Here is a 25,495-nt window from a genome sequence, read left to right as displayed (position 1 = left end):
CAACAAAGCCCACTTCATCATCCAAATGCTGCCATGGGTTCGCATAGATTTAGTTTTAGCCTATGTGTGTTTGGTTCAAAGAGCAGCTGTCATTTTTCTAACATTTTATCTAGTCAGTGATAAAATTTGCAATTCCTTCTAAAATGTGTATCTTGTTGCTTGATTGAAATAAGTTTACAATTCAAATAATCATCCCCCAAGGCCTTCCTTGCATCCTGTTTTTCTGCTCTAAACTCTCCTTTGTTTGTTGTCGATCACAGTCATGTACTACATGTAATTCTCCCATTTAATCATGCTCTGGTTAAAAGAGGATTAACAGATTCTGGCCTTAGTGTTTCTGGATCCCCACGAGTACTTATTTATATTGATCCAGAATCCAATTATCTTGGATAAGTAACTGCAGGACAACAGTCTTTGTTAAATATAATAATTTACAGTATTTTTACATCTTTAAGTCATAATCCCTTCCTTTTCTTAAATTTTTATTTATGTTTTCATTTATGTGGTTATCTTGATTTACACAGGGAACACTACTGGATTGTCTCTAAAATATGCCACATGAATTAAGAGGTTATGTAAAATATTAATTATGCAAAATATTATTTAATTAAATACAAAACCAAAGGTTTATTTTGAAATTTTGAACATAGACATGTGATTGCTCTTTTTCTCCCTAATTATTACAAATTTTTTTGCACTTGGAATTCATTACCCTTAGAACCCTTAGAACATTACCCTTGAAAAGTTTAGTAGCCAAAACCAGCGAAAGTCACAGAAATTATACTGATATTATCTGATCTCTATTCCTCAGTTGTCATGTACTGCATCCTCTCTGTGAATAATGAAAAGGAGAAGTTTGGAATTTTTTTTTTGTCCTTGGGAACAATAGCCAGCCCCAGGCTCTGAGAGTCCACCCTGCATTTTATTTCTGCATAATTTATCTTTCACAACAAAAGCATCCTAGCACTGGTATTAACTATTCCATTTCTGAAAGAGATCTTTCCAATAAGAAAGGAAGCAAGTTTATTTTGAGGATACAATTGAACATCTATTTCAGAAACAAACAAGCGTGTCTTCAAAAAAATTTATGTAACTTCATATGGTCTAAAATCACCCTTTAACTTACATGGACATGTTGTTAAAGTATAATTGCAGAAAGTTCACCATGCTTTTATTTTCCCTAGCTGGCTCTCTGTCTTAACCAATGACATTATATACTTATTAAAAGGGAGTTTTCAATAAACTCTTTTTTTTCTTTTGCGTTGCTGGATCTAGTTTATATATCCACTCAAAAGAAATACCTTCTTGGTAGGCAATAATTCCACTGACTATAATTTTAATGCCATTTTAAGAATAATTCTCCTCCCAACTTAAAGAAATAAACCAAACAACAAGGAATTTTTTAACAGAAGGAGGAAAAATTTGATGGAATCAAATCTACAGTCTCTGCACCTTCAAACTGAATTGCTGCAAATTGTCCTACCTCGGGATGAAATAGTATTATTCCATGAAAAAGCCCAGTTGCTATTACAACTAAAAACCCACCTACTTTGTAGCAGAAGCAACAATCATCATAAACAATTCACAGGCCAGTGGAATATTGCTGAATAAACAATCTAGTGCAAGGCCTGTAGCTTAATATTCACAGCTCTTGAGAAGACTAAAGGTTTGGAAGGCCACCTTTCCCCATGACAGCTATTTTGCACTTAGGTAACACATGTGCCTGACCCCCTGGGAAAAACTGGACAACATTCAAAGTACCCAGACTATACCAGGCAATTAAAAAAAACCCCCAACAACAAAGAGATTAAATCAGCATTTTAACACTTTCAAAAATTAATGCATCCCTTCAATCCAATTACACCACACAATCATTATTTCTTCCACAGATGGGTACCACCACCATTATACATAGAGACATTCTTCAGATTCCAGAAATCTCTGGTTTTTAAAGTGGGAAATTTGCCAGAACTAGCAGGCTTATTCAAAATAAAGACATTTTCTCTTGATGAGTAATGCAACTAGAATCAGTAATGATTCTTGTGTTGCTAACTGATTTGATATTTACTTCATAGTTAAGTATTACGACAGTACAAAACATTACACCTATTTCAGAAAGCTAAGAATTGCGCTTGAAAATTTGTTCTCAAAAGCTCTGAGCAACGCAAACCTCATTTTACTGTCTTCCACTGTTCATATTTTGCTTTCTAGCTCTCCAAGGGAAAAAAAACCTCAAGAGTTACCCATTACAGGGATGGATACTGGCCTGGCTTTATCACATCAGCAAATTGTCCCCTGCAGAACACAAGGGACGACTTCATTCCCCCCAGTCCTTTTCCCAGCACTTATAAACCCAACGTACAAAAGCCCAAACGTGGAGGATAAGCACACACGTCATTTACCTTCATGCCAATGTGAAACCAAGATTACAGACCTCTTCAAATTAAGTAGTCATGATTTTTCTTTATATCCCAACACTTTAATTGAATAAACCAATTAGAAATGAGATTTCCACTGATAGGAGATTATGACTGAAGAACCATTAAAGCACTTAAAAAAGCACCCATTATTAATGTTTTAGTCCTTTGAGATTTCGATTCTTGACTGGACAGTTTCCAGAAGTCTTTATTATAATTATGCACACCATTGAACAGCCTTTCCATGCAAACTCCATGAAATCATGAAAATAGAAAAGTTTTGTTTCAGCCCACACTTTTTCCATAAAATCACCGTTCTTTTGTAGAATACAGCTCCCATAAAATAGGAGTCAGTTGTGAGAGTAGCACAGAATACAGTTATTGTATGCAATAAGGTTGTGGCAAAAAACCAAAGTGTTTCACATCTTTCTTTCAGATTTTTGTTATTCCTAAGAAAAGAAAATAAAAGGAATCTGGTTTGTCACAAAGCTAAGAGAAATTTAGATTTTTAGTTTTGCAGAATTAGTTTGATTGCTTAAACATCTCTCACAGGTGACTATGACAGAAAAATAAGTCACAATCACCAGTGAAAGTAGAGAAGACCAGTTGGAATACATGCTAATTAAGATCAATTTAAAAAAATAAAATTCAATATGTAGAATATTAGTTATTTGTTGGGAAAAACTCCAAATAATTTTAAAAGGGGAACTGCTACAGGACTTTCAACTGCTTCTTTTTCTTTCATGGAGGCCCACAAGTATGTGGGAACACAGTGACTTCTGGAAAAACTGGATTTTCATCCCCCAGAACACGAGACCTAGTTAACAGCACAACAAGCCTCTCTGCAGAATTTTTTTTTTCAATTAGGCTTCACACAGTGCTGTTATACAGGACCCATCTCTAAGAATGAAAAGAGGAGTGCAGTCTCCAGCACCCATTCAACCTTTCATTTCTTACCTAAGACTACCAAACAAAGAGGTGGTTACATTGGTTACTCCACATCAAATGAGTTGAGATCACCAGTTCATTTCTTGAAGACCAAGGAAGAGTTGCTTTAGTTTAAAATAAGAAGGAAAGTAATGAATATAAAGTTTAGCCCACGAACCCACAGACAGAAGAAATTCTCCTTTCAGGAGTTCCTGTTGTGACTAATTTAAAAGAAATCTCCTGTCTTATCTGCCTTCTGGAGCACATGTCAATGCTATGGATTCCACATGTGACCCACCAGCATTTCAAGACAGCATTTGCCCTTTGATATCTAAATTATTAACAAATCTAACTTTTGTCAGCTTTGTCTCACGGTAATTGCTAGTTCATATCTATTAATCTGTTTGTTATAAGAAGATAATTTCAATCAGAATTCATAATCCAGGACTGAAAGAATTTTTTAAATAATGAAGAAAATCAAAGCTTAAAACCAGTTTGTGTAACTAGACCTAGAATTTATTACTCCTGAGAGAACAAAGATACAAAATACATGTGAAAACTACACAAAGATTTCTACAAAGTAAAAAGTAGAAAGTGGGAAAAGGGAAAGCTACAGCTCAGTGGTTACACAGAAATGTAGGGCATGCATTAAAATATTGTAAATTCATGAAGTTTTTTTTAAGTGCAAATGGTTTTTTTAACAGTTCTCACTGAAAAATATGCAAATTGATACCTATGTTGTACACTTGTCATATTATCAGAAAGACACCAACACAAATCTATGCATATATACATCAATATGTCCGAAGTACATTTCGTGGTTCTGTTATTCATAGGCACTGGTTACAAGTCCGTCCAATACTCAGTTTCAGAAATTAAGTGGTAGCACTTATAGAACATTTCTCAAATACTACTAATAAAGGAATTTGTTTTTAAAATACCAAGAGGAGGAAATAATTTGCATTGCCATTTATAAGCATCCAACAACCAAAGAAGTATTTACAAATCATCAACCATACAGATAAAGAACAGTATCAAATACTCTGTGTAAAAAGATAAATAATTAAACTGTATATTCCCACATCACAAAGAAATGTGATCATACAAATTATGGCACCATATGTTTGTGAAACATCAAAAATAAATGTAGCACATAGATACCTCTTCTTATATTTTACATTAAAATTTACAGTACAACGACTGTAAAATGTCAATGTCATGACACCCATCATCTTCAAATTCTTGTTTCTGGTAATAGCAATTATTATTAGAGTCCATGTTTATAAAGAAATTCCATACTTCAGCCTTGGGCTAATATTGCTCTGTGATATTGCTAGACCAAGAAACTTATATCCTGAAAAAGTTACATATTTCCTTTAAAATTATCTAATAGAAAGAGCTATTTGACATGTGAAATTCTGGGAGAAAGCGTGATAGATGCAATCTATTTCTCTGTGTAGGAAAGTATGGGTTAAAAAAAATAACATTTTTATTTTTAGTCACAAATATCTAATTTATTAGAGAAATATTTTTTAAATTGAGGTTTATCCATTTAAGATTTTAATCATGAACAGTACTGCAATTTTCAACACATAATTAGGGTTTTTGCTAAAGTACTTAAACTTCCAAACCCTAATCATGTATCTCATTATGAGAAATGGATCAGAAAATCTGGAACACAACAGTGCTATGGAGCTCAAAATGCTGACACCCTATTTTGTACTTTGAGGGTGAATGAGATAATTATAGCACATGGATACGTTTCAAACGTTTGTCTGCATGTGTCCATTTTTGGCCACATGCCAAATCCAAACAAAAGTACATTGTTAAAGGCAACCAGAAATATTACAGTTAGCACAGACTAAGGCAATTAAAATCTTTTTTTCCCTTTTTTTTTTTTTGTAAAAAAAAATTAAGGTGCAGAGAGAATTTTCTTTCTTGTTTTTATGGGTGCCAAATACTGATTAACAGTGCCAAGGAAAAGTAGTTTTACATAAAAGGAAAGACTATTAAAATCTAGAAATACCTGAATTGGATCTTTGATATCCAGATTTTTCCTGATTACCTGTAAAAGGAGTTGGGGGTGGATAGTTGGCTTCTGTGAGTTTACTGATGTCTGACGGTGGTGTCGGTGGTGGCGGTGGTAGCAAAGTGCTGTTAGGGCTACTAATATCTCCTTCAGCCACAAGAGTCAAGTCTGCCACATTGTCATCATCTACCATCTGTATGCCTTCGGCTTGTAATTCTCTTGACTGCCTTTTCCACACTGTTGCATTGTTTTCCTGTGCATGCGGAATGGGAGACAATGGAGGACTAAAAGGAACACTGAAAGTCTTCTGACTGTGGAGAGCTGCCAAGGCAGATTTGTGTTTATTTTCTGAGTAACCCATTTTCTTAACTGAATTTTCATTAAAGTTTTGTATGGACTCCTGTTTTGCAGTTGGTGATGTACATCCATCATTGCCATCATTTTTTGAAACTCGCTTGTTGAAGCCTTTAGGACCTGCAGGAGTAGATGAGGATGGTTCTGGTCCAGTGGGTGGTAAACGAAGAAAGTCAGGAAGAATAAGGTCTTCTTTCCTTAGCAGTCCACGTTGGTCATCTGCTCTGTTACTTTGTGCTTTGGATATGAGTTCAAAAAATTCTATTGGGGAAAAACCCAAAATTGACAAGTTTTTGTCAGAAAGTGCAATGCCATTAAAATGTACATTTTCAGCACAGTTATTTTCCATGAAGATCTTCAATTCTTTCAATGCTGCCTTGAAATAAGATCCCATGTTAATTAGGAACTTTTTCAATTGCAGCAATGTTCACTAGCATCACTATAATTAAGACCATCAGCATTGCTATTGTAAGAGTTTTGCAGTTTAGAACAGCTGCAATTCACTGAGCCTTGAACACATCTTCTATTTTACGCAGTTAATAAATCTGTACACACACACAGGATTTTTTAATTCTTTATACAAAACAAGGCTCTGGTCTTACAGACAGTGGGTGCACGTTTTTATATTCTGGATGGGTTTTACCCATCTTAACTCAAAAATAGCCATGCCATTTGAACATTCAAAGACTCAGAATGTTGCAAACTTCCTTGTTATATTGAATTTCTCTCAGTTTAATTATATTTTATCACAGCTTAAATTCAATTCATGGTGTAGTTTTAAACCAGGATGTTATCATCACAGGGTATGATCAGATGATGATTTAAGTAACCCCATTTTACTTGGTGCTGCAATGGATCAGTAGCTTACAGGTAGTCAATACCATCCAAGGAACCATTACCAAAAGAGATGGGGCAGCTTTTTTATTGAGGTTTTAATGCAATTAGAAGTGATTTTCTGATCATGTCCTTAATGATATCCAGGTTTAATATGTTTCTATATATAAATAATACTCATAGTAAATCAACACTGTTCTAGAAAGTTTCAAAACTTGGCAACAAGAAACATATCAATTATAAGCCAAGAATTATACCACTCCTCAAAAAAGAAGCATCGCAACAATAAACAAACTCTTTGGTACAAAACATATACATATAAAAATATGTAATTCTTAATATAGTGTCTCTGCATGTCCTACTTTTTCAAGAAGAGAGCACTTTAACTATTGAATATTAAAAGATGCTTAAAAAGGCCATCTCCAACAGGTTAATTAAAATCAATAGTTTCAATCCAGCTTATAAATATTGTTTGAAGCAAAAGCCGTTACAAAATCAAGCAAGAGAACATTAATATCAGTTTTAACTTAGCATCATATGAAGTCATACGCTTGCATTTGTATGACCTTATTCCTAATCCTCTATTCATATTTGGCAGGCTTTGCAATGTATTTGTAAAAATTACTTCTTAACATGCTTTGTCAAATGCCATAAAATCCGAACGTAGCCAAGATGGAAGCTTCCAAATGCTTCTTATTGCCAAAGTTTTGCAAAATGGCAGTAGGAGTATTAAAACATGCAACATTTCTAAGACGTCATACAAAAATGTCTCTCTCTGAAATTTCAAAGTTCATAGGACAGTTGTTTTTTTCATTAAAAAACAGTCTACAACATTTGGTACGCATTTTCCAAACTCTGACAAATTTCACAAAATTCAAAATAAAATGTGAAAGCCTCGAATTCTGAAGTTTTCAAATTATGTTAATGTTTTACTCAGTCCTAGGAAGAAAAATGAAAATATTAAAATGTGGAAAACAAGTTAACAAAATAGTAAGCAACAGAAAATAATTTAAAATGCACTAATATTTTGTAATAACACTTACATTAAAAGACATCTATTTCGTAATAAAACTTTTAGTCATAGTATTTTTTTCAGTTCTAGTCAGTGGACATTTATTCACAGATGAACATTCACAGATAAACATTCATTTGTTGTATAAATGTGCATAACCAGGTTTTGGATATGCATATTGGGTAACTTCGGTAAATTTTAATCTTTTGATTTTTTTCTACTTGGGAAAATAGGGAGGAACGTGTAGGGCTGACAAGACAAGCAATTGCTTCAGTTAACGTCCTAGGGTAGAGGGTGGTATATCAAGATTTCTAGTGTTATATCATTTTTATTCCACTTTCTCCCATGGACATCTTTCTATAAGAAAGTAAATTCTCTTATGAGTTTTTTTCCAATGACATCACCAGAACTATTAAGATGTAATGAAGGTAAAAATTGTACTCAGAATAAAGAAGATTACCAATGACCTCTTTGCTTGTTTCTGTTTTCAAATACCTTTTCAGGGCACATGCTGAATGTAAACTAAGTTTTACTCTTGCCCATCACAGCTCCTCCACAGTTATCAGGCTGTTCTGCCCTTCAGCAGAAAATTTACAAAAGTTCTTACCTGAGTTAGTTAGGATCTACACTACTGTGCAGAATGCCTTTCAGTGAGTTGAACACTTACGTAAAGGTGAACAGAAAGGCAAGCTTCTACATGGCTTGCAAAGGGTATCAAATGGGATATTCAACTGCAGTTGAGTAACTAATTCCTTTTTTTATTACAGGAATTAGGTACCTTTCACTTTTGAAAATCCCACTAGGTACCTACATCTAACTTCAGGTGTTCTTAAAATTTTACCTTCAACTTAAAAAAAAAAAAAGACAATTCAAACACAGCACCAAACAAAAATGTTATGATCATGACTGATTTCACAATGCAGTATTAAAACACATGGCACCTTATCCCACACAGACACAAAATTCTCATTTTTCTAAGACTACTTATGTTAATATGTAAGCTATAAAGTTCACATACCCTCTGCTTCATCCAAATTAATTTTCTGACATTTTTTTTTTCCAATCTTTGCAATAGAGTCTTCTCTCTTTGACAGCCGGACTTCCCTAGCATTTTTTCCATTTTCGCCTTTCATTTTGATAGAATTAGATTTTCCTAGAGTTCTTCCCTCTCCCTGCATTAGAAGGAAAGTTAAGGTACTACTTACATTTAGGCTATATCATTGTGTACATAATATGGTCCAAGGGAATGAAAAAGTTATTTTCGAAACACATTTCTCTAACACTGCAATAAATGCTTTAGTTTTGTCTTGATTATGGCATAGAACATTTGCCATAGTAGCTCCCAAAAAAGTATAAATAAATATAATATTCTTCACTCTGAAGAATTCACGTAACAGAAATGGCCTTTGAATCTCAGAATAACTCAATCATTTTCAACATAGATAAGCCAATCAGACACAAAACAACAAATACAACACATGACAAAGTTCTCACAAATAGATGCTGCTGACAGTGGAAAAACATCAGACAAATTGTAGCTATATTCAATCTAGTTACATAATTTAGCTGATTCAAAATCATGGATGAATGCAGCCTTTAGTATAGAATTCTAGAAGGAAACAAAAGATGAACTAAGGGACAAAATTCATTGCAGAAGACTTACAGTAGATGCTTGACTTCTTGAAGTAGATACAACTGCAGTCTGCTTTACCAATGTACCTTTTTGTTTCTCTGTAAACAATAAACATAAAAATGCCTTCCATAACTACCAATTTGTAATTTCCCAGAGAAGCAATATTTAAGTGACAATGATTCACAAAACAGATTTCTGCTTTAAAATTGCTCAAAGATGTATCAGAAAACAAAAAGAGTGAACACAGCTGATATTCCTGATACTTTTCAGTCAAAACCTACCAGAATCTCCCTCTTATCTTCAAATTTTCCTCATACTGGCAATACTTTTAAAGTTTAAAGATGTTGAACTTTTACTTAAGTTCTAAATTTCCAGTTGCTTTAGATCAAATAATTTTAAAATCTGAGCTAATAATTCAGTTTGCAATTCTCAAATTTAGAATTTAAACAAGAAAAAAAAAATAAGCAGAAAAGACTGTTGAAAGGTCGTGTTGAACCTTTTCCTGCATCAATTGTTTTGTAGACACTGCCATATCTTCCTTGTCACCTTCTAAATAACCAAATGGCTCCTTCAAATTTCACCTGCCTATGCCAAATATACTAACACAGAATCATGGCCCTCTTTCACTGGTTCATTGCCACAGAACCAACCCACTGCTAGAATGATGCTCTATGATTTAGTCTTTTATAGCCTCTGACAGCACATTGGATTTAGGGTTTTTTTGTAATCCTTAAACTAATTATCCATGGGATATCCATTTAGACTGATAACTTTTTTCAAAAAAACAGTTGGTTCTGTTTATTACAAAAACTAGAAATGTGATTCGTCTCAATAAATGCCACCATCTTTATTATCCTAGTTCTTCCTTAAAGAGGATCTCTGCTCTAAGTGTATTTATTTTAACCTAATATCTAGTTTATTTTTTAAAACTAAGTGTTTTATATCTATAAAAAGGTCTCCTAATGAAACCAAACCTTTTACTCTTAAGGGTGCTTACATTAATCTAGAGTGTTAATTGTGTCAAAAGATTGTCAACTATTCAGCAGACAAATTTTTATTTTTCTTATTTTATTTTTCCTAGGGTAATCAAAACTATATCCTTTTTAATGTTATCTGCAGAAATAATCACTTAAAACTGGAAAAGTAGGCTCTGCTACTTTCTCATGTTAAAGAAGGAAGTTATCATAGCAATATATATAGCTGCTGCCCAAACTGCATCTGTTTTACTTATACAGAATGTTTCTTATTAAATAATTGCCAAATTCACAGAAGTTATTTGGCACTTTATTCTCATCATTATTCCTAGGAACTATGTCCCTAAATATGTATGTGAATACATGGCTGAATGCAAATAAAATATTCAAATATCACTAGTGCAAAACTTCTTACAGCAACAGTAAAAGTACTTTTACCAACAAATTAATTTAATCTTCAATCTTCAGAAACTGCACTCCTTTTTAGTTAAAAAGAATATATGCTCCATGTGACAAATCTAAATTTAATCACATTTCTCTCACCTTCGCATCAACAGAAGAAACTAACCAGAGTCAGGGTTCATGACACTGACTTGACATCATAAAGAACCAACTTACCTCTACCTTTTGTTGGTTCTTTTTCTTCTAGAACAACCCGCTGACCATCCAGATTAGATATAGGGATACCAAGATCAAGTGGTTCCTGCTCACCATTCTAAAGTCGGATCACAGTTTGTATGTAAGAGAAAAAGCTGTTTTCAGAACAAATTTATGCAGTCTGACATTTTTGAAAGAAAATAAGCAAAGCATTTTTACGTTTTAGCGTAGCCTCAACATATTCTTCTACCGCTCTAAAATGTTTATTCCATTGGTATAAAACTACCTTGATTCCAATGAGTGTAACCCATTTCTTGTGAGGAGAATGGTATTTGGGGAAAAGAAGATATATGGAGAAAAAAAAAATCATCCAATTTGCAAGTGTGCACAAATACTCTAGAACCATTGCTGTCTATCTTCAGCACACCATATTTTTCAGAGGATGTTTGAGATATTTTATATTCTAAATTGGTTGCACTTTGTTAATTCTGTAATTTTATTAAATGAAGTTATCTTTATACCAACATGTTTTTCAGTTATCTTAAAAACATGGACTTGTTCAGCTAAGACAGGATACATTCTAGAAATATCACAAAAGTAACTTTACTTTCCTGGATATTCCAGCAAAATAGTATAGAGAACATGTAGCCAAGTGCTCAGTAGCAGAGAAGTTGAATCAGTCTGCCTTCACAAAAAGCTTCTGCAAGAGGAATTGAGGCAACTTTCATGATTCCCAGGATAATGGAACAAAGCTTTAATCCCAATCAACTTTCCTTGGCTAATAATGGGAGTTGAGCTCTGGAAGAAGCTTGGTAATTTAAGACACTGGATTTATTCTGAAGGGGAATATAAAACAGATGCAGACTAAATATTTGAGGGAACTACTATTAAGTATAATGGTTATGACTATGAGGTATTTTATGTCAACATCCAGCTACACCTATTTTAATGCCTGTCAGGATAGGAATAATTTCAGGAAATATTGCATTATCTTCTTCAGACAGAAAGTATTGCTGCTTGAATTACATCAAAAGATACTTACTAGTCTTGCCACGAGTTCATTAAGATTTAAACCATATTTTGCAACCACAGGCCTTAAGACCTCTGTTACTGGTTTGGTGGGTTTAGCCTTCAAACCAACTGACCGATTGATCGGAACAAGATCCAGCCTGAAACATACCAATTGTAACATTAAGTATGAAATATTCCAATAAATAAAATTTACCAAAATATATAAAACCCAACCTACAGTAAAGTTATACTAGCTAGTAACTAGCTGAAAATTCAGTAGCACAAATTTATCCTAAACTGAAGGTACAAAAAACTCTTAATTCAAATAAAAATTCTACCATTTCACTCGCCAGAGCTGAGTGAAGGCATAAGCCAACCTATTTGCACGATGATCCTCACAGCAATTAAATCATCTTTACAGAAATTACTCTGACCATTCTGGTCCAGGAGTGCTTCCAAAGTGATTCCATGCCTGAACTACAGACCTGGATGCAAGAAAAATATTTCTCCCCAATTCCATAAGAGACTCACAACTTCTAATTCAATTACATGAGATGGGTTTGAACAAGTATTTTTATTTTTAAGCAGAGGAACAAACACAGTGGAATTCCAAATGATGTTACTTTTGGGTTCATGCCGCCATATCAGGAAAAATTGCTGTAAGAGAAACTAATATACCAAAGCCGTAAAAGAAATTCACTTGGAACTTAAAGGCCAAAGACAGCTCTCCACAGAGTCTATTACACCATTTTCTATAATTTCATTAAAATAGCAAAAAATAATGAAATAGAAAAAAAAAATAAAACCCCAAACAACTAATTCGTTAACATCTATTCCCCTGCACAGAACTGTGCCTAGTTTCATTTTTCATTTTTTACATGCTCTTTATCTGTGCCCTGATTCCTCCATAATAGGTTTGTTTGACTGTAACGGCACTATAGTATGAAAAAAAGGGCAGGCTTATTACTAACAAAACTATCAGAAGAAATGTGCACTACCAGAAGAAATGACACTTACTAGTAATTTTCTCAGTCACGATTAAATGTAAACCCCATCTTTTCTCTCACACAAATTACTTAAATACAAGCTGTTTAGTCATGGTGACTTTTCCCTTCCAAACAAAACACGAATAACTGAAACTTTGTCTCACATTTTCTTTGAAATCAACAGCTACTGAATTAAAATGATCAATTTTAATCATTAACTGCTAATTGACACAGAAGCAGCAAACATACAGGAAACCCAGTATAGACGGATAGTATTTGTCTTGTGTCTGAAAATGTTCCAAATATTTGACTATATTTGCTTACACAGTGTCTGCCCAGAGAAAGGAATAATGTAGAACTTTTGTACATTATAATTAACACACAAATACCATATGGTACTGCCTACTTAAAGTTGCTTTTTAATTTGGAAACTCAACAAACTCACACCTAATAAAAGACTGCTCAAACTCAATTTCAAAATTGAATATTCTATGCAACGTTTATTAACCTGAAGTACCCTTAAATAGAAACTAGCCCTGCTTCCTAAAGAAAAGCAATACAAAGCCAAAATGAGGAATGCCTAACAAAATAAACTTTATTCACTTCAAAAGTGCAATTCACTACTGTAACACAAACATTTTACTCCATTAATTTTTCCTGAAATAATTATTTCAGGAGTTTTCATAGCACTAGTTTGGATTGATTTCGGAAAAAAATACAAATGGATTATTTTGATAAAAAGTATGTTATCAAATAATATTACATACAGCTAAATATATAATGTGCCAAATTATATTACATCCATACTAATAATTTAGCATTGACTTGCTTAAGATTCAGGGCTATAAATCTATAATCAGATTAATTTATATTTATACATTTAGTCTGACTATAATTTTCCAGGTGGGCACATAATTACAGATGTAACTGAATGGGAATACATAATCAATAAATATATCCATTTCATTTTAAGACTAAGAGACTGGCAGTTCAATTTCCATCCCTTTCTTGTGGTACTTCAATCTACTAAACATGTCCCCTCCTGATGTGGAAGGTCCCTCTGGGCCTGCAGATCTGTCCTATATGCTTGTTCACAACTGCTTCAGCTTGATCATCATAACACTATTTAAACATCCCTAAACTGGAACATTGGCATGAAAATCCCACTTGTATCCAGGACAGCAATCCAGAAAGCTCCCTCCTGCAGCACATAATACTCATCAGGTGCTGCTCCACTCGGTTTGAAACGTTCCTGTAGGCCCATGGTTCTCCCATGGATCCTTACCCTGGTTGTCCTCATGAGACTCTTTGCTTGATACTGAGACTTAATTATTTTAATGTGCCTGTACAATAAATGGGAACCTTAGATCCCCTCATGCTGGACTCTGGAATACAATCTAAGATGCTGCATTACATGGCTGACTGGACTTTTTTACTGAATTCAGACAAATTCGTTTCCACATCAACTACTGTTTCACTGCACAGGTAAGTGGAAACATACTTTAGCAAACTCACAAAAAGTAAAATGGAAAATGGGGTGGAAAATGCCAGAGGAAGACAGTATTTTTGACTCTTACCGAAATAAAGTGCGTTTTTCTAAACGTAGGTCCCGAGACTCCAGGATACTACTGTCTTGGTGCAATACCAGTGGCTATAGAGCACGTGTCAGGAATAAAAGAAGAGAAAGAAAATTAATTTTTAAAATATGTAAAAAAGAACAGCTGTGTTTTTAATTTTTTTTTAAATACTCAGAAAATTATTAATATAGGTTGCATGCATTTTAGTGAATATTCATTTACAATATGGAACATGATTAAAGTGTGCTTTATTTTGGCTAGTTGTGAAACTTCCCCTGGAGTCAGCAGGTATTCAGAAATTTGGTATTTTAAAACAAGCCTAGGTTATTCAACTTAAATAAATTACATAGAATGATGCAATAGAAAATATGGCCAGTTAACAGTCTTCAAAAGATTTAAAAGAAAAAGCCCATAGCTACGCACATTCATTGATTTTTTTTCGCTGTAATCATCTAAACCAATCAAAAGCACACATTCTAAGGGAATAAATGCTTCACATCCACAGCTTCTCTTTGAATTGGAGACATTTCTGTTGAACTAAGCCATCACACAGACACAGCCCCATCTATATAGACTGTTGTTTTGGAAATTTTTCTCAATATGAAAACCTGTACCTTATTTCTAGCATAATTCACCTTTGAACAACTGAATGTCACCATGTTTTTTGCTTTAATGTAGTACCATCTACTAAAACACATTTGTTTGCTTTGTGGATACTTTAAATTAAATACAAGCTAACATTTTCCCTGGACAAACTATACGGACTAGATACCTAAATTAACTTATTATTATAAGGAAATCTTTGTCACAAGCTCTCTTTTGCTTTCTGTAATGTAGACACCATAGAAAATCACAGAACTGCAACAGTTAAAGTTTCACTAAAATTCTCCTTCAATTAACCACCACTGACAATATAAAGCTGCAGGCAGATCCAGGAGATACATAACAGTATTGAGAGAACAGAATTCCTGATTGGGAAAATTATTATGAGAATGTTCAAAAAAAAAAAAAAGCCCAGGAATATGCAATACCTTATCACCTCCAACTAAAAAAAGGTCCACTGCAGCTATGTTAATGCCATGCTTCTCACAGAGCCCAGATAGCACCTCTTTGATGGAGAATCCAGATTTAACAGCCATTTTGCTGGATGAACCATCCGGAAGGTTTACACAGCAGTATTTGGGGGATTTCTCTTTATCTGGTACAAAAGCAGGCAATCTTGAGGTTTCAGACTTCAAAGGAAAAAGAAAGAAAGGTCAGTGCCCAATGGGAAAATTAGGACTGTGTGCATATAAACTTTTAGAGTCTGCACAAATCAAATCAAGCCAAAAAGCATACTTTCTACCATCACAAATATCAGATAAATTTAAATCCTGGGGGGAAAGTTTAAGTAAAGATAACAACACTGCACAAATCTAAATTTATTTCAAGAACAGAAAAAGTTTTAGACAGCGAGTGGGTAAAAGAGTTAAAAGATTCACTGCTAAGACAAGAAATTTTTCTGCAACAGAAGTAGATGTGACTTCACCATGCTTGTTTCCCTGATCAGTATTTGCAGTATAGGCAGAACTACACAGTTACTACAATCTAGTACCACAGAAATCAGCCTAATGCAACTTGCATACAGGCCAAGAAGAGGGAAAGCTTTAACATGGAGTTGTTCAGAACAGAATCTCAAAGCTCTGGTAGGTGGAAAAAGCTGTTTATAAAAAGCCCCTTAAAATGGAGACTACTTTGGAAGTTTACTGGTACCTGAATTTAAGACAGACAAGATGCAAAGCATATCTTTCTGATACAAGGAGAAAATAAGAAGCAGTATATGAATACAACCTCTATTACATTTCTAATACTCTAAAATTGCTTAATATTGCATTTCGTGCTCTAACTGTATCACTTAAAAACCCTTTCCCAAAGTATTACATGAAACAAATTACATCACACTACTTAGAAAATTAGTAATTCACTGTTTTATCTGCTTCCCCACTTCTTCATTAGTAAGAGCCAGCCATTACCAAGTCAAGACTAGCAGTTGACGACATGGAGCCTTGTGATTCCCGTCTGTATGACAATCCATTGGACTGAAAAGAATCTGTTTGTGGAAAGAATCAGCAATCAGTAAAGGGGCTTGTTATTTATTATAATACAGAAACTATTTCAAATATTAGCTCCTCTTCTGGTAAGAAAAATTATTTTTTTCATTAAAGGAAAAAAACCCACCAAATCTTTATATTGTGCACCGATGTGTGGAAACCAAAACAACTTTTGGTCAAGTATTTCTTGGTTATGTAACCCTTGAATAAACCCACTTGCTTTTACATTTAAAAAAACAACTGAACTCCTTTTTAAAAAAATTGTAATTTAATTAACTAGCTTAAATAAGATTTAAATATTTAATCTCAAAAATTATTCTACCTCTTCAGTTATTTTGAAGGGAAATAAATATTTTTTAAAAGTTCAAATATGGTGTTAGAAATCTAAAATATAGGACAATCACTAGTCACTTTCAGAAGGCTAAGCCTATAGTCTTAGCAAATGTCTCTGATGTCTTTTCATATGTGAGTATAATGAGAACACTGAAAATATGCATATGATCAAAGATATCTTGTGGGTCTGGGCATTTATTGGAAGCAATAAACACAGTAACAATATGGACCAAATGTGGTGCTTCCAGGGAATTTGTCCATTTTCTTCAACTCAATGGAATGATTTAATGCAAAACTTTCATTTCCTCCTTTAGAGGCCATGGTCAAGTGCTTTCATAAGGGAATTCTTCCTTAAACTCTCAAACACAATTAAGTAATAAAACAGCAGGGTTTTCATACCTGACTTTTACAGGTAGTAACTGTGTTCAAAAGTTACCACACAGGTATCTCTGTGGTACTGATAGAAAAGTAAGACTATACAGATGGAGGAATTTTTAAACAGTTGTAATTATAGCATTATTTGCATGCACTGCTCCTGAACTTCTCTGTAAAGATTTGAAATTATCTTACTATAAAAATAGTAGCTTTCCACTTGAAAAAGCAATTACCAGCACACAGAAATGCACAATGACTGATAAGCTGAAAAAAAGTCTCGTGGAAGTCAATAAAAACAAACTTAAATATTTTAATACTTTCATCTATTTACTTGTATATCTGCTTCCACAAAACTTGCAGGGCTATTAGCCACGGTACGGCCTTCTGACTCAACACTTTCTTTTCCCTCTGTCACTTCCAAGGATGCACCTAGATACAAACTAATCATGATGAGATTAGTCACATCTGTTGCTGAAACAACCTTGAAACAAAGCAGAATGTGAATACTCACCGTTTGGATAATCACCATTTTCTCTTCTCTTCTGTGATTTTCCCAAACTCTTACTTCTTGACCACGAGAAGAACGTTCCCCGTTTTTTCTTTTCAGTGTCCTCCTCTCCCGACTCTTCATTTAAAGATCTTCCTGACTTTGATTTACCGCTTAGCTATCATCAAAACACAATTAAATCATTGGTTGGATCACAGTTGTAAGTATATTGTCTAAAATAAACCTTCCCACACTTCTTCCTAAAACAAGAGTGTGATGGTCAGGTTAGCTGTCGTCTTTACCCCACGCACAAGTGTATATGCCAGCATCCCTCTCAGTAGCAATCAAAAAAAAACCCCCAAAAAACCCAGCAGTAGAAACAAAAAGAAACACAAGGATGCAAATGTGCTGGTTGGTAGGGAGTACAAAACAGCAGCTGGCAACAAGGCACCAAGAGCTCCTGCAAATATTGAAGAATTCTTCCCAACTCACCAGTAATGCCTAAGGTTAATGTGGAAAGGCCATTTGCCTTTTTAAAACACTGAATTTAATTCTAGTATTTTTCCTAGGCTAGCCTTGAACATGAACTGCATTTGAAGACAATGACAAAGTACTGTTTAACATTTACAAGTATAATCAAGTATTTATTAGTGTTAAAGAATACAAATGTCAGGAATGTTTGATATTAAACTAAACTTGCTTTTAACAAGCTAGTATTCTTGTCAGATTATTAGAAAATTCCTTAAAATGCTACTTTTAAAAGGTTTCTAGTCATAAAAATACATAATGGCAGACGGGTTAATCTGTAGTGATTGACATGAAAAATGAAAAGTTATAATTTATCCATAAAGTTATGTAACGCTAAGGTGGTATTATCTACATGAACAAAAAAATAAACCCTAAATAATGTTAGGAGATCAGTCAGTAAGATTACTGGTCTAATTTTTAAGCAACTGAATTTGTTTAACACAGAAGTATCTTAGTTCAGTAGGGGCTAAGAAATTAAAAAAACTACCCTCTGCAAAAATGAGTTAGATTAGATTAAGACTTCTTCAAAACTTCTGATAAAATGTCTGCTCTCAGCCAAGGTTAAATTATCACATCTTGAGTCCAATGTTCAATTAAAATAAGCTTCTGAACCGGTGCATTAAAATAACCCTTACCTTTATTTGTACACATACATTTAAATAATAACAAAGATTTTAAATTATATTCAGGAAGTCAATATCTAGAAAACTGTTTCAAAAGTAAGGATTAAAAAAAAAAAAGTATTTTCCTGAGCATATAAATATTTTGTAATTGTATTTGCCAGCATCGCTAACCAAACATTTCAATTGTATTTTATATATATATATATATATAGTATATATCTTTGATTTTCTAAAGAACTTCAAAAATATTATTTAAAAAAATGGTTTTCAGATAACAACAATGCAAAGGTAACCTTTTTTGGTGTCGAGATATTGGACTTCTCTGAACTGACGCTGTGTTTAGAAGTGGGGCTGCTGGGAACACGCTGAGGATCAGGAAGAGGACGTCCTTCTACTTCTGCTAATATGCATTCTTGGTAAAGGGGGGATTTGAGAAAGCGAGTATAGCTATCAAACTTCATCAAGTTAAATATCTGAAATTAAAACACAATGGATAATGGTTACATAAGCTTAACACATCAAGCAAATTAAGCTATTTTGCAACAGCCAACTCCCACAAAATTTAGCACATTAACCTGTAAACAGCAGTAAGTATGACTTTGTTTAAAAACCTGCTCACAAAGGGGAATCTCTTTTTCAATGAAAAATAAAATCCTTCTCTGACCACAGGCACACTGGCAAAACTAAAAAAAGGCAACTAATTTCAAAGCACATATAGTCTTCAGGCCAAGTCTCCACAAATTACTTAGTATAGACAACACATGCAGCTTTGAAAAAACTCTTGAGTTCTGTTGAGCTCAATGAATAATACTGAGGTGTATTGCCAAAACAGTGTAAAATATGGGGAAGCACCTACAAGAAATTGAAGTACATCAGGGTCAAGGACTCACAGAAGCACCACTGTTATAAGATTATTGAGGGAAAGTCGTAAGTATAGTCTGCAAACTCCAAAACACATGCAAAAACCAAAGTAACTGAAAAATACAAAATATTTCAGCTGTCCTTGAGTTTTTTAAGAAAATGAAACTTATAAAGGTTACATTCCTCAACAAGTCACAGTATTTTAAGTTGAATGCATTTTGTGCTCCCAAAAGATAAGACATCATCCTATGGCACCAACACTAGTACCCTAAATTTAACACAGCTTTAGAATGAAAAACAAAGCTTTGCAGTTTCCCCCATCACAGAATTTAGCCCCAAATGAAGATAAAATTGTTACTCCATGCTAGGCGGGAAGAATAAAGGAAAAAATTGCAGAAAATCAAGAAACACAAAAAAAGTTACTTCAGAGATGCAGTCTGCAGATTAAATATACTTAATACAACAAAAAAATTACAGTATTTTGACTTTGCTGTACAGTGTGATGAGAGTATAACTAGTTTACCTTGAGCTGATTATCATCTTCCCTACTATGCTTCTAGCCCACACTACATCCATGATTTCCTATATTTAGCATTATTATCATATTGATTTACATATCTTAATGACTTCTGCTTATTTGGAAAAGGCTAGCAAGTACTTGTTCTAACAAATGAGAAAGAGAAATATATCTTATAAAAGCATAATTTGAAATTTACATATAAACAAGAGTACAAAAACTTATATCCATTTACACAACTCTACATGAAGTACATGATTTTTTTATTCTTATTTTAGTATCTTCAAGTGACCTACACTGCCTTGCATGTGGAAACACTCAAAATGATTGTACTTATTCAATTTATAACAAAATAAATCCTAACTAGGTATTTTGGCTGCATCCACACTGTCATTACAACACCTTTAACAACAAGATCAAGGGCAAATTTGTCAGGACATGGACAGAAAGCAAGCATTCCAGGAGCATTCCCAACAGGCAGAGCTTGAGAGAATGGTCTGAGCAGTGCTTTCCAAGGCACTTTCCCACACACTTCTGCAACTCCACTGCAGCCTTGCAGCAACATTCCCTATTCCCCAGCATCACATAACACTCATCCAGTGACTGCCACAGAGCAGCACCCTTGCACTCTTTGGTCAGTGTTGAAATCTAAAAAATCTCGTGAAAGACCAAAAATGCAGAGCTTTCGCTTTATTAAGATCATGTCACCACCATGAGCTGAACTTTGAAAGTCTGTGGGTGTGTTGCAGCAACTACACAACCTACAGCTCTGTGTTCTCAGGGTCATGCCACCCACCAAGACCACAAACCGACCTACTGCAGAAACACCACTTGGTGAAACCAAGATATTAAGAGCCATCAAGGCAGTTGATCACTGCACTGACCTCAGCCAGGCAACACACCATTAGTACCTCAGCCAGCACAACGAGCTCCAAGGCCACTTGCTTGGGCAGAAGTAACTCTCATTCTGCCTCAGCTAATTTTCCAGTGGGAGGAACGGGTCTGACTGAGGGATCTGACTGAGGCATTGACAACTTGAGATAAGCAGGTCTGGTCCAGACAGGCCATGTGGCTGGGACTGAATCCATGGCAGGACTTCACATGAGCATTTTCTCCCACCTTATGAGCCCTCCAACCTAAGGATACAGCATTTTCAAAGGAAGAAAACTTGCATCAGCCCTGCCACCTGACTCATAAGAACACCATGTACTCCACCAAACAAGTGGGAGAGGATGAGGAGGAATTCAGGCATGGTCTCCACAACACCAGGATGAGGAATGCATGAAAAAATATCTGGGAAGATGGTGACTGGTAATTCCCACAGAAGCCTCAGCCCCTGGTAGGTGTATAGGGGGTAACCATAACACTACAAGCTTCCAGACCAGCAGTCAGACCCACCTCTCTATCTCCACTTTGCATATGAAGGATGATACTACAACCAGCTGCTCAGCTTGCCCCCCAAAACATGCAGTCTGAGGTTGTGTGCTAAGATTGTGATCTGCTTCATTAAGGCTATAGGCTTGATTTAACAACATGATCTCAAAATTACTTCTACTAATAAACTGTTAGGGTGGAAGAGTAACCAAGCTGATTACTTAGGAGCAAAAAACAAGAAACTTAAAATTCTACGGGAAATGCAAAGTGTATTCTGTTGTTACATAACTGTTCTGAACACCAATCATTATTTAAAACACATCCACTTCAGAGGTCTTCAGACATCAACAGTTTTAAAAAGATGTTTGCCTAACAGTACCCTTAAAGCATAAGTGAAGAACTCCTTTAATACAACTGACATTTTACAAACTACTTTAACCAAAATTAGACACTATTTGTGTACTCAACTCTCCACTAAAAAAAAAATAAGCAACCATATGCAAACACCATATGCAATGGTGTTGCAGCACATGGAATTATTTACTTGCATGAAACCTTCCTTTCAATAATAGTACTTGTCAGATTATTTTTTAGTTAATGACAATTTTCTACACATAACAGAAAAACAGCCAAGCAGCCTTCCATTATACAGCCTTTTTCTATTCTGCTAGCAGAACCTATGTGATCTTGATCTCAGGGTCTTTTTATACATAGTAAAGCATGTGAAATTATTTTTATAGATTGTAAAGGAAAAGATAATTGACAAATATAGAGCATTAATGTTACTGTGGTTACCTGAAGCTGCTGTTCCTTGAACATATCAGGATGTGGAGAATTGAGAATATCATCTGCCAACTGTGCCTGGCTATCAATATTAACTGGGGTTGTAGCTTTGCTACACAAGAACTTACTGAAGATCTCCCGAGCTCTGTAAGAAAGCTACAGAAAAGAAATGCTAAATGTATTTTGACTTTAAAACCATATTTTTAGCTAGGCATTTCTTACACTGATATATTCCACTCAAAAATATACAGCCATTCCTGTTTCCTTTATGTATATATATTTTTCATATGTCAGCTTTTGTTAGTTTTAGGCACATAAATAGGGTTTTTCCTTTAAAATTACAAATAATTACAATATTTCTTAAGCAGTAAAAATTGTCATCAAAATAAAAATTAAAATAATCAAGCTGTGAAAATAATAAAGGTGAAGCACAGCAAATGGTTTTTTACAAAGGAGAATAGTTTTTCAGATTTTAGACCTTTTACATAACAGTTACTATTTAAATAAATCTGCTAAGATTCAACTTCTAGAAGCTAGAAAAAGGTAAGTATATAATTTTTAACTTGTTTACTTTGAAACACCCATATCATGGAAATAATTAAAAACATATCAAACTGAGCTCAGATTTGGCTGTGGTGTAGACAGAAGGGTTGCCAGCTTGTACAAAACTCAAAATTCACCTAAACTGCCTGACCAATGCCAGACTACTTTAAAAGGAGGAGATGGAGATTCTCATAATTTGTGAACAAACATGACTATGTTTAGAGCAGCAGATAATCTAAGTTAGTTATAAACACATTATCTTGGTTGGTGAAGGCAGTCTAGCTAAAAGAGTGTAAGAGGTCTTTCCTTGACATGTTAAATTAACTTGCTCTGCACTCCCATGCTCTGGACTACCAAAGCTGGCCATTTCCAACATCCAGGATACTTTACCTCATTTTTACAGAGCTACCTCTGCACTTTGCTGCAGTTTAAATATACCAAACATCTTAAATGTAGGTCAGCCACCCCTATTTTAGTGATGTCACGTACAAAGACCAAGCACAGCTCCAATAATTTCAATAATCCTGAAGGAGTAACAATTTTTGAATAGGCAACACAATGTACTGAAATACAACATTGACTTACCTCTTTTTTATCATGTGCAGGTACATGGTTAAAATATTCACAGGCCTGCCAAAATAAAATATTTTCTTCACTAAATTCTTTCCGGAGAAATTCCTAGGGGAAAAAATAAACAAATAAATAAACGTCTCAAAGAAAAGTTACTTGCCAATTCAAACAACTTATTTATAAAGCTTGGTACGTTTGCATAATGGTAACTTTTCAATCAGTCTCACAATCCAGTTCTCTTCTAAAGTAAAAATCAAGGCATGTCCAATACATACCTAGTGCTTCTCCTCTCTCTCATTTCTTTTTAAGCATGTATAACTGAGAAGAATCCATCAAGTTACAATCAAACCATTTGCTAGTATAAAGACGAAGTTTGAAATGTCATGTTAAGTAGCATATAAACTAGTGAATAAACTTTTAGTACAAATTTAAATAACTTATAAACTACATTTAAAAATTACACTGTAAACTGTCTGTCTTTAATTGCAGTTCTACTGATAAACCAGAGTAGATGTTTATCGGGCAGTGCCCATAATCAATTCTGTATTCATTACAGTGTCTTTCTGCATCACATGGCAACTACACAACAATCTTTTACCACTGCTTGCTAATGTGGTTACATGGGTTCTCCCTGGAAAATACTTATTTAGAGAAAAAAAATAAATAAATATCCCATACAACACACAATAATCACAACTTTTATGTCATAGCATCCTAAAGTCCAAATGAAGACTGGTACTGATTCAGCTGGAAACCCATATGACCTCAAACTGTGCCATATTCAAATCTGTATTTTCTCTCAGCATCTTAAAATGAAAGCATTTTAATCATCTGGGAGGAAAAAGTTATAGCAAAATTAACTTCATCCTCTAAAAAGTTATCTAGGCACTTACATAATTGGAACCACGCTTATTTATACTTTAGAGCTTTAAGGTATCTGTGGTTAACTGGAAATCTTATTCTAAGTCAGCCACAAGCCATAACCTTCAATCAACTTACACTGGTATCACTGAAGCTTCCTTATCATACAAGGCAGCCTCAGAAAGCAAGGTAAGAAGAATCTCCACAAAAAAAACCCATAAAACTTAAGTTTATTTGTGCTTTTCAGATTTACGCAGACTTTAGGGACTCCAACTGTAAGAAAGCAATTGAGACAAACTACAATACAGGGAATCTAAATCCCCTAGCAAACTGTCTTTTAATTTAAAGTTCTTCAGATACATAACCTGTGACACCAAACGTATAAAAGACAATCATATACGTATAAAAGAGAACAGTATAAACATATAAAAGAGAACAGTCAGGAGACATTTCTGCATTTTACATGTAATTACATACTAAAAGAGAATCAAATTACTGAGCAGGAACTGGAACAAAACTGCCTACTTCCCCACTCAGCACATTCACTATGAATCTACAGTCCTTCTCCCACTTGCTTTGTGGCCACATGATTTGGGCACAGCTGCCTGTACAACATTTCGGCTTCACCAGGAAGACCAAGCGGTGCCCCAGTTGGAACATGAGGCAGCCCAGCAGTTGCCACACATGGCTGGGAAGCTGGAGGTGCTGGTTTGAACCCCTTGAGGAAGGAACCTGCAAACAGGTCTCTCACTTCCTGGCTGACTGCTCTGATCAGCAGGCTATTATGCAAAGTGTGAGTATTTGCAAAACATGCAAAATCTCTCCTTCTTAGAGAGTAATTCCCGCTCTGTGACAAAGCTGTCCTCAGGAAAGGCAGATGCATGCTGGATCCCAAACACACTAAGATGTTTACTGGGTAACCCTGAATTAAATGCTGATGCTTCAGTGTTCTTGAATACTGGCAGAATCTGTAATTGCACAGTGTTATGACAACGAGGTTGCAAATGAACCTAAGCAATGGCTCTGGACATCTCCTGGGCCTCAAGAAAATGGTGGTGCACACAACAAACTTTAACATTCCTTAATTGTTCTTTAAATTGGGTATTTCTTTAACACACACAGTTTTGCAGTGTCTATAAAAATAAGTTCTAACTAGAATAAAATGGGGGGAAAAGTAAAAAGTAAAACTTGCAAAGCAT

At 34.6% G+C, this 25,495-nt stretch overlaps 1 protein-coding gene across 9 annotated transcripts in view; it reads right to left on the bottom strand.

Moving 5' to 3' along the window:
• RGS12 (regulator of G protein signaling 12) overlaps positions 1-25,495 on the bottom strand; it is an 85,086-nt gene that overhangs the window by 7,723 nt on the left and 51,868 nt on the right. For 4 of the 9 annotated variants that reach the window (XM_027686761.1, XM_027686770.1, XM_027686769.1 and 1 more), the window contains 12 exons: positions 23,451-23,543; positions 22,335-22,478; positions 19,081-19,260; positions 17,661-17,814; positions 16,364-16,440; positions 15,383-15,583; positions 14,352-14,425; positions 11,820-11,946; positions 10,799-10,895; positions 9,237-9,304; positions 8,592-8,745; positions 5,371-5,988 (listed from right to left, as the gene is read on the bottom strand). In XM_027686761.1, coding sequence (XP_027542562.1) covers positions 5,371-5,988; positions 8,592-8,745; positions 9,237-9,304; positions 10,799-10,895; positions 11,820-11,946; positions 14,352-14,425; positions 15,383-15,583; positions 16,364-16,440; positions 17,661-17,814; positions 19,081-19,260; positions 22,335-22,478; positions 23,451-23,543 — 1,987 coding nt within the window. Of the gene's footprint in view, positions 1-3,838; positions 7,501-8,591; positions 8,746-9,236; positions 9,305-10,798; positions 10,896-11,819; positions 11,947-14,351; positions 14,426-15,382; positions 15,584-16,363; positions 16,441-17,660; positions 17,815-19,080; positions 19,261-22,334; positions 22,479-23,450; positions 23,544-25,495 lie in introns of those variants that run through there. The other 5 variants (XM_027686762.1, XM_027686764.1, XM_027686763.1 and 2 more) reach the window with 5 other exon arrangements.

The sequence above is a fragment of the Neopelma chrysocephalum genome, unplaced genomic scaffold, assembly GCF_003984885.1.
Source record: "Neopelma chrysocephalum unplaced genomic scaffold, ASM398488v2 Primary Assembly neopelma1_71, whole genome shotgun sequence".
NCBI classification, from domain to species: Eukaryota; Metazoa; Chordata; class Aves; order Passeriformes; family Pipridae; genus Neopelma; species Neopelma chrysocephalum.
This window is presented reverse-complemented; position numbering and strand designations above follow the sequence as displayed.